The sequence below is a fragment of the Haplochromis burtoni genome, unplaced genomic scaffold (assembly GCF_018398535.1).
Source record: "Haplochromis burtoni strain Fernald_Lab_line unplaced genomic scaffold, NCSU_Asbu1 Contig_293, whole genome shotgun sequence".
Taxonomy (NCBI): domain Eukaryota; kingdom Metazoa; phylum Chordata; class Actinopteri; order Cichliformes; family Cichlidae; genus Haplochromis; species Haplochromis burtoni.
In genome coordinates this window covers 3,941-16,059 of record NW_024582654.1, presented here as the reverse complement: position 1 = coordinate 16,059, position 12,119 = coordinate 3,941, and the positions used below count along the sequence as shown (strand labels likewise).

The following is a 12,119-nucleotide window of genomic DNA, read 5'->3' as shown; positions in this document are numbered from 1 at the left end:
AAATAGGATAAGTTTTATTTTTCACTCCGGCTTATTTATGAAAATGTATCTTTAGAGCTATCAGGTTTGCTGAAAATTTAGTCAGAACCAATAGCTCCTCCCCTCAGGCAGGTGTTCAATTAGGTTATATTGGCTTCACCTGGTGTCATTATAAAACGCTACATCTATCCACCTCTTTTGGCCTGTGTTTGTTTTTTGTGGCAATGGGTGGATGTTTGTTTCTCTGTCTGGTGTTATTATCAGACTCCTTACAGGGTGAGTGTGGGGCTACCAAAACTGCTTTTCTAGACCTTCTAATTTTGCAGTGACTACATTTTTTTTTTTTGTCCTTTTTCTCTCAACTTAATTCATGTAGTTCTTTCTGCTGGAAGTGGTCTCAGAAGTTGCACCCGGGACTCTAAACTGTGCAGAGATGGTTCAGAGTGTGTGCTCTACAGGTATCTGTGTGATGGAGAGCGGGACTGTATGGATGGTTCAGATGAAGAGGATTGTGAAACATCATGCAGCAAAGGTATGAGACAGTGTGTATGTTAGATTAGACAAATTGAGTAGCAGAAGTAGTTGAAGATCACAACGGCAGTCACATGAAAGCACAAATAAAGACCATACAATAATTGAGGGGAAGCCAGATTACCCCCTAGAAGTAACCACCTGGTGACAGCTGGAAGGAAAAACTCCTATTTGACAGGAAGAAACCCCTGGCAGAACCAGGCTCAGGAAGGGACAGCCATCTGCCACAAACAGTTCAGGGTGAGGGGATGTAGAGCCAGAGATAATAACTAATGATTAAATGCATGGTGAGTGAAGTAGAAACACTCAATGAAGCCTAGACCTAGTGCAGCATAACTAAGGGAGGATTCAGGGTCACTTGATCCAGCCTTAACTTTAAGCTTAATCAAAAAGGAAACTTTTAAGCCTAATCTTAAAAGTAGAAAGGGTGTCTATCTCCTGAATTCAAGCTGGGAGCTGGTTCCACAGATAAGGGACCTAAAGGCTGAAGGCTTTGCCTCCTATTGTACTTTTAAATACCACAAGTAAACCAGAATTCTGGAGACAAGGTGCTCTATTGGTGTTATTATGGTACTATGTTTTATGAAGAACTACGATTATGCATGTGACTGTAACACCTGTAATGCCTGCACACAAGCAGATAAGTTCCAGTGTGCCCATGGGAAGATGTGCATCGAGAAGAGCCAGGTGTGTGACGGTGTACCTCAGTGTCAGGACCGCTCTGATGAGCTTCAGTGCGTGACGCTAATGAGGGGCTGTGTTCATCACTGTGACAACAAGACCCGCTGCCTGCCTGCAAACTTCCTGTGTGACGGCGAGGAGGACTGTACAGATGGCACAGATGAAGCCACTTGTGGTACCTTCTGATGTATTTATAGTACTGAATTGACACTCGTTTTTATGTTTGACTTGTGCATTTGTTTGGGTTTTTTTGGTTTTGAATTATAATGCTTTCCCTGCTGTATTTTATTTTTATTATGTATCCAGGAGAAGACAAAAAGGAAGAAGAGACCATTACAACCTCTGTGCCTACAGTCTTGGTTGGCCCTTCTAAACAGTCCACCTCTTCTCACCCCATTAAGTGTTCTTTCGGCTTCATACCATGCAGTGACAACTCGGAGTGTATCCAGAACCACTATTTCTGTGATGGTGAAGCAGACTGCAGAGATGGTTCAGATGAGGCAGAATGCTCATCGTCTTGTGAAAAGGGTAACCTGTTTGTCATCTCGCTTGTTATTAATATGGCTTTACTGCCATCTAGTGAGCAACGCTAGTTTCACATCAGTATTGGTGCATGGCCAGTTGACACTTTGGCTTTTTACTATCAGAGCACCCCTAAAAATTACTATAGCGATAGTATTTTCTTAAGTTATATTTTTCTAACTTTTCTATAGATGACAGGATGGAATGAAAACAGGCTAGATATCCAGTGTTGATGATGTCATGATGTTACAGTGTACTCACACAGAGCCAGGTTTGTCATTAACAGTCTAATAACTCTTGTTCCTGCGGCAGAAAGACGATGCTGAGGTAATTTCATGACACAGATAATTACAAGGCACTGCATATATGACATTATGATTGGGAGCTGAGCCCCCCAGCATTGCCACTGCAAACTCTGACATTACATGGAGCCAGGGCACTATATGCAGATCAATAAATGTAGACCTAACTGTGGAATTTAGGATTAAAATCTCTTATTGTAACTGAAGCTCAAACTGCCAGATGATATTTGTATCATCAGATAAGCTGGACGGTTACAAACAATCTAATGTGTATGCAGTAGGATGGTCTATGTGTTTGTAGATTTACAGATGTATGCACTACAAGCCTGAGCCCAAGTGAGAGATTAATGTGAACATAATAAAAAATCATTATACAATCTGTCCTTTGTAGACCAGTTCCAGTGTGCCCATGGAAGGATGTGCATTGAGAAGAGCCAGGTGTGTGATGGTGTGCCTCACTGTCAGGACCGCTCGGATGAAGCAGAATGCACAAAGTACATGGAGGGCTGTTCTCATCAATGCGACAACAAAAGCCGCTGCATTCCCAGTAGCTTCCTTTGTGATGGGGAAAGTGACTGCTCTGATGGCAGTGATGAGGCAAAGTGTGGTATGTGGGCATACTAATGTCCTACCTGGTTTCAGCTTTGCTTGCATATGAGTAATCTTTAATGCTTTGTTTGCCTCCCTCTTGTCAATATAGAAAAGGAGGACTGCAGTGACACAGAGTTCAAGTGTACCAGTGGCCAGTGTGTGTTGGCCGCAATGCGTTGCGACGGTCACCCAGACTGCCGGGACCGTTCGGATGAGGAAGACTGCACCAAAGTGCCAGCCTGCAAGACCAAACTTCGCTGTCCCCAGAGCAAGGAGTGTCTAGTGCAGGAGTGGATCTGTGATGGAGACCAGGACTGCAGAGATGGCACTGATGAGAAGGTGGATGCTAAAAAGCAGCTTCATGCATGCTAAACTTTGAGGAGCAACCATAAAAATCTTTTTAAAATGATTTGGGGAGTGGTGTGTTTTATTGTTGGTTTTTTTTTTTGGGGGGGTTTTTTTTTGTAAGGAGCTAGTGATTTAGTTCAGGTCCTGTTTGTGGATAAATGAAGGGGAAATCATTGTAAATAAAACCAGACATTAGATGTTAGCTGCAGTGTACATCGATGTTGGTGTATTACTGTCATGCCCCTTTTCCTCTGACAGTTTAGATGTCAGGTTCAGAAGACATGAAGCAGGGTTTCTGCATGTTGTTGAATAGTACTTTACTCTCCTTTAAAACTGCTGCATGTCCTCTGATGGGCTAAATGTTCAGCTGGCCTCCTGCAGTTTTTTTTTTTTTTTCCTCTCTCCCTCCATGATCAGGAGTGAAGTGGTAAAGTGCATGTTTAGATGATTAAAATTTAATTGGACTTTCAGGATTGTCCTGTGGCTCCAGTGAACTGTGGAGAGTTCCAGTGGTTGTGCAAATCCAAGACCAAGTGCATCCCTAAAGCCTGGCTGTGCGATGGCATGAAGGACTGCAATGATGGCAGTGACGAGACTGAATGTGAGTAAATTTAGAATTGTTTAATTCTGTGAATAATTCTAATCAATGTGAAAACTTGTAGCAGTAAGGGTCTTTATCTTATTCCAGTTTTACCACCTGCTATATCTGTTTAGCACATAGTATAAAAGAGGACATAAAATATGTCGATGTTTGTCTGAGAATATTCTATTTGCAAAATGAGACTGTCCCAATTCTTTAATTCAAATTGGGATGTTTAGTTATATGAGCTGTAAAATGCCTGTAATGTGTAAATTCTAGCTGAAGAGTAGTAAATGGATAGTCATTTAATTTAAACTGCTGCTTAAACTTGTGTACATGAATGCTGTTCATGTTTACAGGTCCGGCTGTAACATGTGCCCCTCACCAGTTCCAGTGTGGCAGTCAGGAGTGTCTGGATCCAAACCTGGTGTGCAACGGCATTACAAACTGTGCAGATGGCTCAGATGAGGGAGGAAGCTGCCATACAGACTGTGCAGAGGAAAATATCATGCACTGCTCCCAGGGCTGCTACAACACACCTCAGGGACCGGTGAGAAGTCTGTCTTTAAAATTCTGTGTGCTCGATCAAATTTACCCAGCAGAGACGGTGCCTGAAAATGGTTTGAAGGGTGTATGTAGCAATATTGCCATGTAAAGTCTGATTGTTCTGGATAAACAATCCCTTTTGTTGATCCAGTAAAGATGTATATGAAGGCTATGAGCCTGCAGTGACTCAAAGTGAGTAATCTAAATGTTAGATTTGCATTTGGTGTCTCTAGCGCTGTCGCTGTGCAGCAGGTTTCAGGCTCATGGAGGATGGGCTGGCCTGTGCTGATGTTGATGAGTGTGAAGTTCAGACTCCAGGTGTGTGCAGTCAGCTATGCATCAACGCTCCAGGCTCGTACAGATGTGACTGTCAGCCGGGCTTTATAATGGAAGCAGATGGACACCACTGCAAAATCACTGGTAAAGCTCCCTTTAATAAACAGCATGGCGTTGTCACTCTTGAAGTGGAACTGGACAAAGTTGAAAATGTCAGCACGCTGCAGCCACACCAAAAGCAAATGGGTTTGACTTTTGCCCATGCCCCATTTCAAGATTAATAACATTCTTGCTACATTCTGTTAAATATGACAAGAGCAGATTTATATGTAAAGTTTGTATCTGTCTTGTGTGAAACTTGTATGAAAAGCACACGAGTGAAAACAGATAAGAGCCCTTGAAAGATTATATAAATGAAACTTGTATGTTTTGGATACTTACTAAAACAACATGAAAGTAATGAGAAAGTGGCCACTTTCATGAGTAAATCATATAAGCCTTATATGATTCACTATATGAAGTAAGCCACGTCTTATGCAAGTCTTTTATAAGTTTTTTTTATTTTTTTTATTTCTTTTCCATATGGGTAGCGGGACATTTTGGGAATTGCACCCATTTTATTTATTTTCATTTTTAACAAGTACGCATGCATGTCTGTTGAAACACTAAGCCACATGCAGGAGACCACAAACTGGAAGCGGGGGTAAATACAGGGTGAGGAACACTCATTTTTCTGGTGTGTGACACATTTTCACTTCATTCTCACGCTCACAAGCTGCCCAAAGAAATCTCGTGCCAAATAAGGGCAAGGATCAGAGGGAGGAGAAGCAGTGGGCTCACAGTTGGTGAAATATTTTTATTTTTGTAATGTCCTTATACAAAAGCTTCTTTCAGCTGCTTCCTTAGTCAGAAGAGGTGACAACAGCAGATGGATCTGCATATTTGATTTTTATCTGGAGGACTTTCCTGATACAACCCTCTGAGGGACTCACTTCCTGCTCTCCTCAAACTGGCATCTTTTGTGTGTCAGGCAAATATGTAAACCACAAAATCATGTGTTTGGTTGGATTTTTGTAATGTTGTTATTCTGCTGAAAGACTCTCCCCTGCCTTTTCACAAGATTTTGCTCACATTTATTGAGTCTTATATTTTTTTTAAATCAACATTAAAAAGGTGAAATGGAGCAAAAAAACCTCAGTGTCAAATAACTTATGCATTATGATCATTTTCTTATCCCTCAGGTGAGCCCCTGCTGTTGTCCTCAATCCAAACGGATATCTACTTGTATGGCTTGCGTAGTCACAGCTTGGTTACATTGCCCTCTTCTGCAAAGAAGGCAGTCTTGTCTCTAGACTATGACTGGAAAGGTCAGAAGGTCTTCTGGGTCAGTCTGGAGATGGCTGCTATAATGTGGTCTTCTCTAGATCAGAAGATGACAGGAAGTCTGATTAAAGGTTCGTACAACTCGAATGTGGCTGGAGCATTCAGAGGAATGTCAGTTTACTCATGTCTGAAAGTTGTATCAAGGAACACCTGTTGAAACAAGATGCCACTTGTTTCAACAGGTGTTCAGGCTGATTCTATAGCTGTGGACTGGGTCGGGAGGAATCTGTACTGGATCAATGGGGTGAAGAGTTATATTGCTGCCATCAGATTGGCAGCAGCCTCTGCAAGATCACTGTACCAAAGCATCATCTTGGATGAAGACTTGGATCAGCCCCGCTCTCTTGCCCTGCTACCACAAAAAGGGTTGATATGAATTTAAAAAAAAAAAAAAAAAAAAGACAGAACTGTTTCAGTTTTTACAGTAAGCGGCATTCGTGGTCTCTTATTTCATCAGGCTTATGTTCTGGACAGAGATTGGTAATGTAGTGAAGATTGAGCGTGCTGGGATGGATGGGTCAGAGAGGAGGGCACTGGTGAACTCGAGTTTGGGCTGGCCGGGTGGTGTGGCTGTAGATGCAGTCTCTGAGAGGGTCTACTGGACAGATGAAAGACTGAAGGCGATTGGATCTGCAACTCTGGATGGCGACGACATTAGGGTAAAATGTATCTATTTAACCTATCCCAAATCTGCTGTTCTAGCGAAAAGGTTATCAAGCTCTGTCTGTGAAGGCTCTCAGTCATCGTAGTCTAAGGAGCTTGAAGAGAAAAGCCTCTGAAGAAGCTTCTTCAGAAGCAGAAGCTTCTTGGATGAGAGGTGAAACGTCTTCAATCGACTTAAAGAAGTCCAGATGCTTTTCTTTCCAAACCTCTTAGTTATCACGCTCTCCTTCCATAACTAAAAATATCACTTTAGATAAGATACCTCTTTATTGTCATTGCGCAGTCATACATAGTACAATGAAATTGGAAAACTGTCTCAGTCAGCACTACATACGACACAACACAGTAACTTGGTAATAAAATGAATTTAGGAAAGTCTTTTCCCTAAATGACTGAAGAATATAGAGATGATGATTTTTGTGTAGCAATGAAAAATGTCTAACCTAACTGGTGACTAATACCTTTTTTGTTTCTTTTGTGTGTGTGTGTGTGTGTGTGTGTGTGTGTGTGTGTGTTTAAAATAAATAAAATAAAATATAAATAAATAATATAAATGCCGTTTTCAGATTCTACAGATAAAGGAGACCACAAACCCCTTTTCTGTGGCAGTGTTCAATGACATGCTCTACTGGTCTGATGCCAAGAAACGAGTGGTGCAGGCTGCTCATAAAATCTCTGGTAAAAACCATCAAGTTGTGCTGAAAAGGCCCAGACAGCCTTTTGCTGTGAAGGTAAGGAGTGATGTTGAATTAAAACATGTTAGGAAATGGGGTGGCATAATGTACAATTTTTGGATCCTTTCATGTGTTAAGTGCTCATACAAAGCTATTCCGTTATGTTTGAAGATTTGTTTTTTTTGTTTTTGTTTTTTTGTTGAAAGCGATTAAGTTTTTGGGCACACCCTAATGGTTAGTCCTGGAAAGCTTGCTGAAGAGTTTTTAATTTAAAATGTTACAAACAGGCTTAGAAGTTTGTTTTTTCTTCTTTTAGATCATCCACCCAATGCTCCAGATGGGCACTGTGAACCCCTGCAAGAAGATGGGTTGTTCCCACATGTGTGTGCTTGCTCCTGGGCCCAGGGCTGTGTGCAAGTGTCCCCCTGGTCTCTTGCTGGCAGAGGATGACCTCAACTGCTCCAACCTGGTCAATTCGGCATTTCTGCTGTTGCTGTCTCTGTCCAGTGTCACTCAGGTTTTGCTAAACGCCTTAATTTTACTCAGTGTAACCTGCATTGGCAGAATATGCTGTATATGGATATGCAACTCAAATGTCTGATAAATTGGAACAATCTGTTCTGGGTACAAACTTTCAAAGTGGGAATTGGGTTCTGAAAGAGGACAAAATCAAACTGATACCCACACACACACACACACACACACACACACACACACACACACACACACATCACTCACACACTACACACACACACACACACACACAATGCATCTTTTGTTTTTCTTTTTTCTTTTTTTTTGCTTTAGAAATGGTGTATAAATAACTGATGCAGCTTTCCTTTGTGTATCCTTGGTTTTGGGCTCTTGAGCATTCTGTTTTGCGTCTGCACACCACCACAGTAAAATTAGAATTTTGACTTTGAAGACTTCTTGAATCACAGCTGAAAGTATGCACTTCATTCACATCTTTGTTTGATTCTAAAGTCAACTGTGGTGATGAACAGAAGCAAACATTAGATTGTCATTGGACAAATACTAACTGGATTTAGGTGCATTTATTAGGAAATGCTATTAAGGTTACTTGGCAAATTGCTCTGCTCTAAACTAATTGTTAAAACAGAACTTCACTCAAAAGTGAAGCAAACTCCACCCCTGCCCTTCTGGACAGGCTGTATCACACAGCAAGCTACATCACTAATCGAGTAATGCCATTAAAAATGGAAAGACTTTTATATAAATGCTTAATTATTATATAAAGACTCTAATCCCAGCAATCTCTGTAGATCTACTTGCAGTCCCAACACACCACAGCCGAGCTGAAGGGCTGGCCCGAGCATCTGGCCCTGCAGATACCGAGCGTGAACAAAGCCAATCTCATGGACTACATCCTCAAGGAACGCACTCTATTTGTGACAGATGATGCCACTTCTTCACTCAGCTCTTTCAGGCTGAAGGACTCACTCCTGACGTCTCGGGGCCAGCTTCTTGAGCTGCTGGATGACGCAGTCACTGCCATGGCAGTCGACTGGATAACACTCAACATTTATTGGAGCAGTTACAAACAGCCCCACCTGCAGGTCACTGCTGTCACAGGCACATACACAGCCATTCTCATAAAGGAGGGGATCAACAGAGTGGGTTCGATTGCTCTTCACCCACCCAGTGGAAGAGTTTGTTTCACGAATATGGATCTGGAGGCTACGGGCAGCACGGCTACAATAGTGTGCGCCAGCATGGATGGTGGTGAGCAAAGAGTGGTGTGGAAGGATGCTGTCCAACCAACATCTTTGGTCTTCTCTAATAATGGGGATAACATTTTCTGGGCTGACACGAGTAAGCTGACACTAGTTTACTTTAGTTTTGTTGTTCCAATAGTTTCTTCTCTTAATGACTTGAGTCAAATGTTCTCAGGTTTGGGGACCATTGGCTCTGTCCTGATTGATGGATCTGGATATACAGAGCTGAAGGTTGATGATGGCCTGGCTGCTGTGGCTGTAAGTGACAACATCCTCCTCTGGATAACAGTCACTGGTAAGAGTCCAAGCATGTACTGTAATAACTGACTATAATTCCTAAAATTCAATTGACATCTTGGCCCGAGCAGCTTTGGTAAATGACTACTTCATAACATGGATAATGGCTCCACAGGAATCAACATCTTTGAGTATAATTTAGTGGTACAACTATGACCTTTTTGTTCCTTCAGACAAGACCCAACTCTGGTACAAAGACGCTCAGCAGGATAAGAAATTATGGTTTGAGGTTGGCACACAAGTGGTCGGCTTAAAGGCATTCAGCAAACGGAGTCAGATGGGTATGTAAGAACCACAAACGGAACACCTGGAAAGGCTAACCTGCCCTTTTTAAAGATGTTTCTACATGTCATGTACAAAAAAACCAAACTACCTCATACCGAATTATCTGCTTGATTTCATCAGGCTCTAACCCATGCACAGAAAACAATGGGAACTGTGAGCACTTGTGCCTCGCCACCCCAACAAGTCGCACATGCAAGTGCTCTTATGACCACATCCTTCTGAATGCCACTCAGTGCAGCCCAGAGCAACACTGCCCAGCTGGTAGCAGGCCCTGCCTCGATCACCTCTCATGCCTGCCTGTGGAGAAGTTTTGCGATGGACATGCAGACTGCACGGACCACTCCGATGAGAACTGTGGGACACAAAATTAAAGACTAAAACTGCTCCTGTAGATTGCACCATGGCTAAAACTTTATTTTATTTTTTTCCCCCTTTCATAAAGGTGTTGGCACCCAGCAGTGCCCAGGAGCTGAGGTCTTGGCTCCCACTCAACCTCACAGTTCTCCTCCTCCTCCTTCCAGTGTCTCTCCTGTCTCACAAGTCACAGGTCTGAACACAACACTGAATGTCAGCATTCAACGTGTGAACCTGGATGCCCAGCAGTGCAGCCAGAGGCGCTGCAGTGGTAACGGACACTGTGTAGAGACGAAGGGAGTTACTACATGTGTGTGTTCACTGGGCTACAGCGGTGATTCCTGTGAAAACCGGCTCATGAAAACCATGCAGGGTCCCATTGTCTACACTGCCGTGGGTCTCTGTGCAGCAGTTGTGATCATTGTTGTAATAGTGCTGGTGAAGAGGAAGAAGAGTGCCAACTTAAGGTGTTTTTTTTTTTTTTTCTTTTCTTTATTTAAATCTCAAATTTAACTTTTTCCTTGCTCTCTCTCTCTCTCTCTCTCCGTGGGTTTTGGTGTGGGTGGGCTACAAGACTTGGCAACATTTGTCCCTTTGCAATAGGAGATGGTGTCCTTGGGTTGCAGCAATGTTTAGTTTTGTACACCTTACTGGGAAGCATTTGCACACATTAACCTACTGGTGGTTTGATGTGATAATTATTTTACCGCTCTTCTAATAGCAGCTCTAAGACTTGGGCACAGTGGCTATATGGTGTGAAATGCTAGCAACAGAATGCTAACGCTCAGGATGGCATTTATATCAACGTTATTAGATGTGGGTTAAAATATTATTACTATATTGATTTTATAACTTGAAATCTGTTTAATTGGAGGTTAGTTCTATTGGCTCTCAATTAAGCATATACAGCAAACAAGGATAGTGGTGATCTGCAAGAACGGATGTCCATTTGTGAAAAATCTGTTTGGATTTGGAATAATCTCAAGCGTGTGGGTTTTAAAATGCCATATCAATCCCTTAGTCGGCACATCTGGTTTCAAAATGGAATAGAATAAGCCTTTATTTTCATTGTACAGTGGTCCCTCGTTTATCGCGGGAGTTGCGTTCTAAAAATAGCCCGCGATAGGTGAAATCCGTGAAGTAGCCAACTTTATTTTTATTTGTTTTAAGGTTATAAAACCCCTCACTACACACTTTATACACTTTTCTCAGACAGGCATGAACATTTTCACACTTTGAGAGTATTTAAACAAGAGAGAAAAGTTCATACATTCGTAGAACAATAAGTCCAGTATTATAGAATGAAACCAATGGCACCCACGGTTGCCTTTGACGCTGCAAAACGTTTTGTCAGAAAACTTGCAAACATACAGTACAGCACTTCCAAGATTTATGAGAATTTGACAAGCTGAACGCATTCTGAACTGTGCAGGAGACGTGGCACGGAGGAGATTGATTGAGAATGGCCTACAGCCGATCAGGACATCGCGCTGTTAAAATAAAATAAAAAATAAAAAACATGCAAAATTGCAAAAAAATCACTGAAGCTGGGAAAGGTGGACCACTGTACAATGAAAATGCCAAGATGGTCAAAACAAAAAATGCACATCTTAGGTTTCATATGAGACTTCATAAACCAAGTGGTGATTTCATGATAGCAGGTTCCATTTCTTATATGGTCTGCCCACCTTCCATATACAGTATCTTTGCATTAGGATATTTTCCTGTGACTACAAAGCTAAAACTGGGCGTAACCACTTGGAATGATGTCAACGGGAGTAAAAATGTTTGTCCTGTCCATTTGTCTGCTACTGAACCAATGTAGTGTTGCTAATATAATATTTGAGAGGAAAAAAATCCAACATGGTTTATAAGAAAAGTGAGCAGGCTTCAGTCTCTGGGCCATGAATCTCAGCACAATTTGCATAGTAATTCACTGATTCAATTATCCAGTCTAGACTATGCTGTTACGTTTGGATAATCTAATTTTTGCCAAGTTAGTGTGGTTATGGATGGTGCATCATTTTCATTTTAAAAACAAAGTCAGGAACTTGATTCTTATTCAGACTTTTAGCAAAAATAACTTGGTGTCTCTACAGTTTGAGAACAGAGCTTTTCTGCATCACAGAATTAAACATGTTCTTGCTGCAGGGGAACTGGACCATCAGCAGGCAAGGAGATGAGCATGACTGACCTGGAGAGCAAAGCGGAGACCATTCCCACATCCCATACTGCCTCAGCAGAAAAGCCAGAGGTGGACCTCCCTTAAACCAGCAGCTTCCCGTTTTGTTGCTTTGTTGGAAGCCGTATCCTCTGTGGAATCGAGCTGATTTATGAACAAGTGATGTTTTAAATAAACAGTCTGCATTTT

At 41.9% G+C, this 12,119-nt stretch overlaps 1 protein-coding gene across 2 annotated transcripts; it reads left to right on the top strand.

The window, feature by feature from the left end:
* Positions 1-144: 144 nt before the first annotated feature.
* On the top strand, positions 145-12,119 carry lrp13 (low-density lipoprotein receptor related-protein 13). Of its 2 annotated transcripts, none has more exons than XM_042227969.1 (20): positions 145-255; positions 356-511; positions 1,151-1,366; positions 1,498-1,719; positions 2,407-2,622; positions 2,716-2,945; positions 3,426-3,555; positions 3,894-4,084; positions 4,314-4,500; positions 5,598-5,810; positions 5,922-6,105; positions 6,197-6,398; positions 6,969-7,133; positions 7,393-7,593; positions 8,360-8,909; positions 8,988-9,107; positions 9,283-9,390; positions 9,515-9,748; positions 9,837-10,215; positions 11,900-12,119. In XM_042227969.1, the coding sequence occupies exons 1-20, from the start codon at positions 204-206 to the stop codon at positions 12,015-12,017; spliced, it is 4,074 nt and encodes a 1,357-aa protein (XP_042083903.1). In that variant the 5' UTR covers positions 145-203; the 3' UTR covers positions 12,018-12,119. The 2 variants fall into 2 exon arrangements, with proteins under 2 accessions (XP_042083903.1, XP_042083902.1); XM_042227968.1 differs by having other exon boundaries at positions 1,148-1,366.

Bases quoted from the DNA above. Each gene is read 5' to 3' on its own strand.
- lrp13 (XM_042227968.1), top strand. From the start codon at position 204: ATGGGTGGATGTTTGTTTCTCTGTCTGGTGTTATTATCAGACTCCTTA. The intron at 9,391-9,514 runs GTATGTAAGAAC...TGATTTCATCAG, and splicing joins CAGCAAACGGAGTCAGATGG to GCTCTAACCCATGCACAGAA. The intron at 10,216-11,899 runs GTGTTTTTTTTT...TTCTTGCTGCAG, and splicing joins AAGAAGAGTGCCAACTTAAG to GGGAACTGGACCATCAGCAG.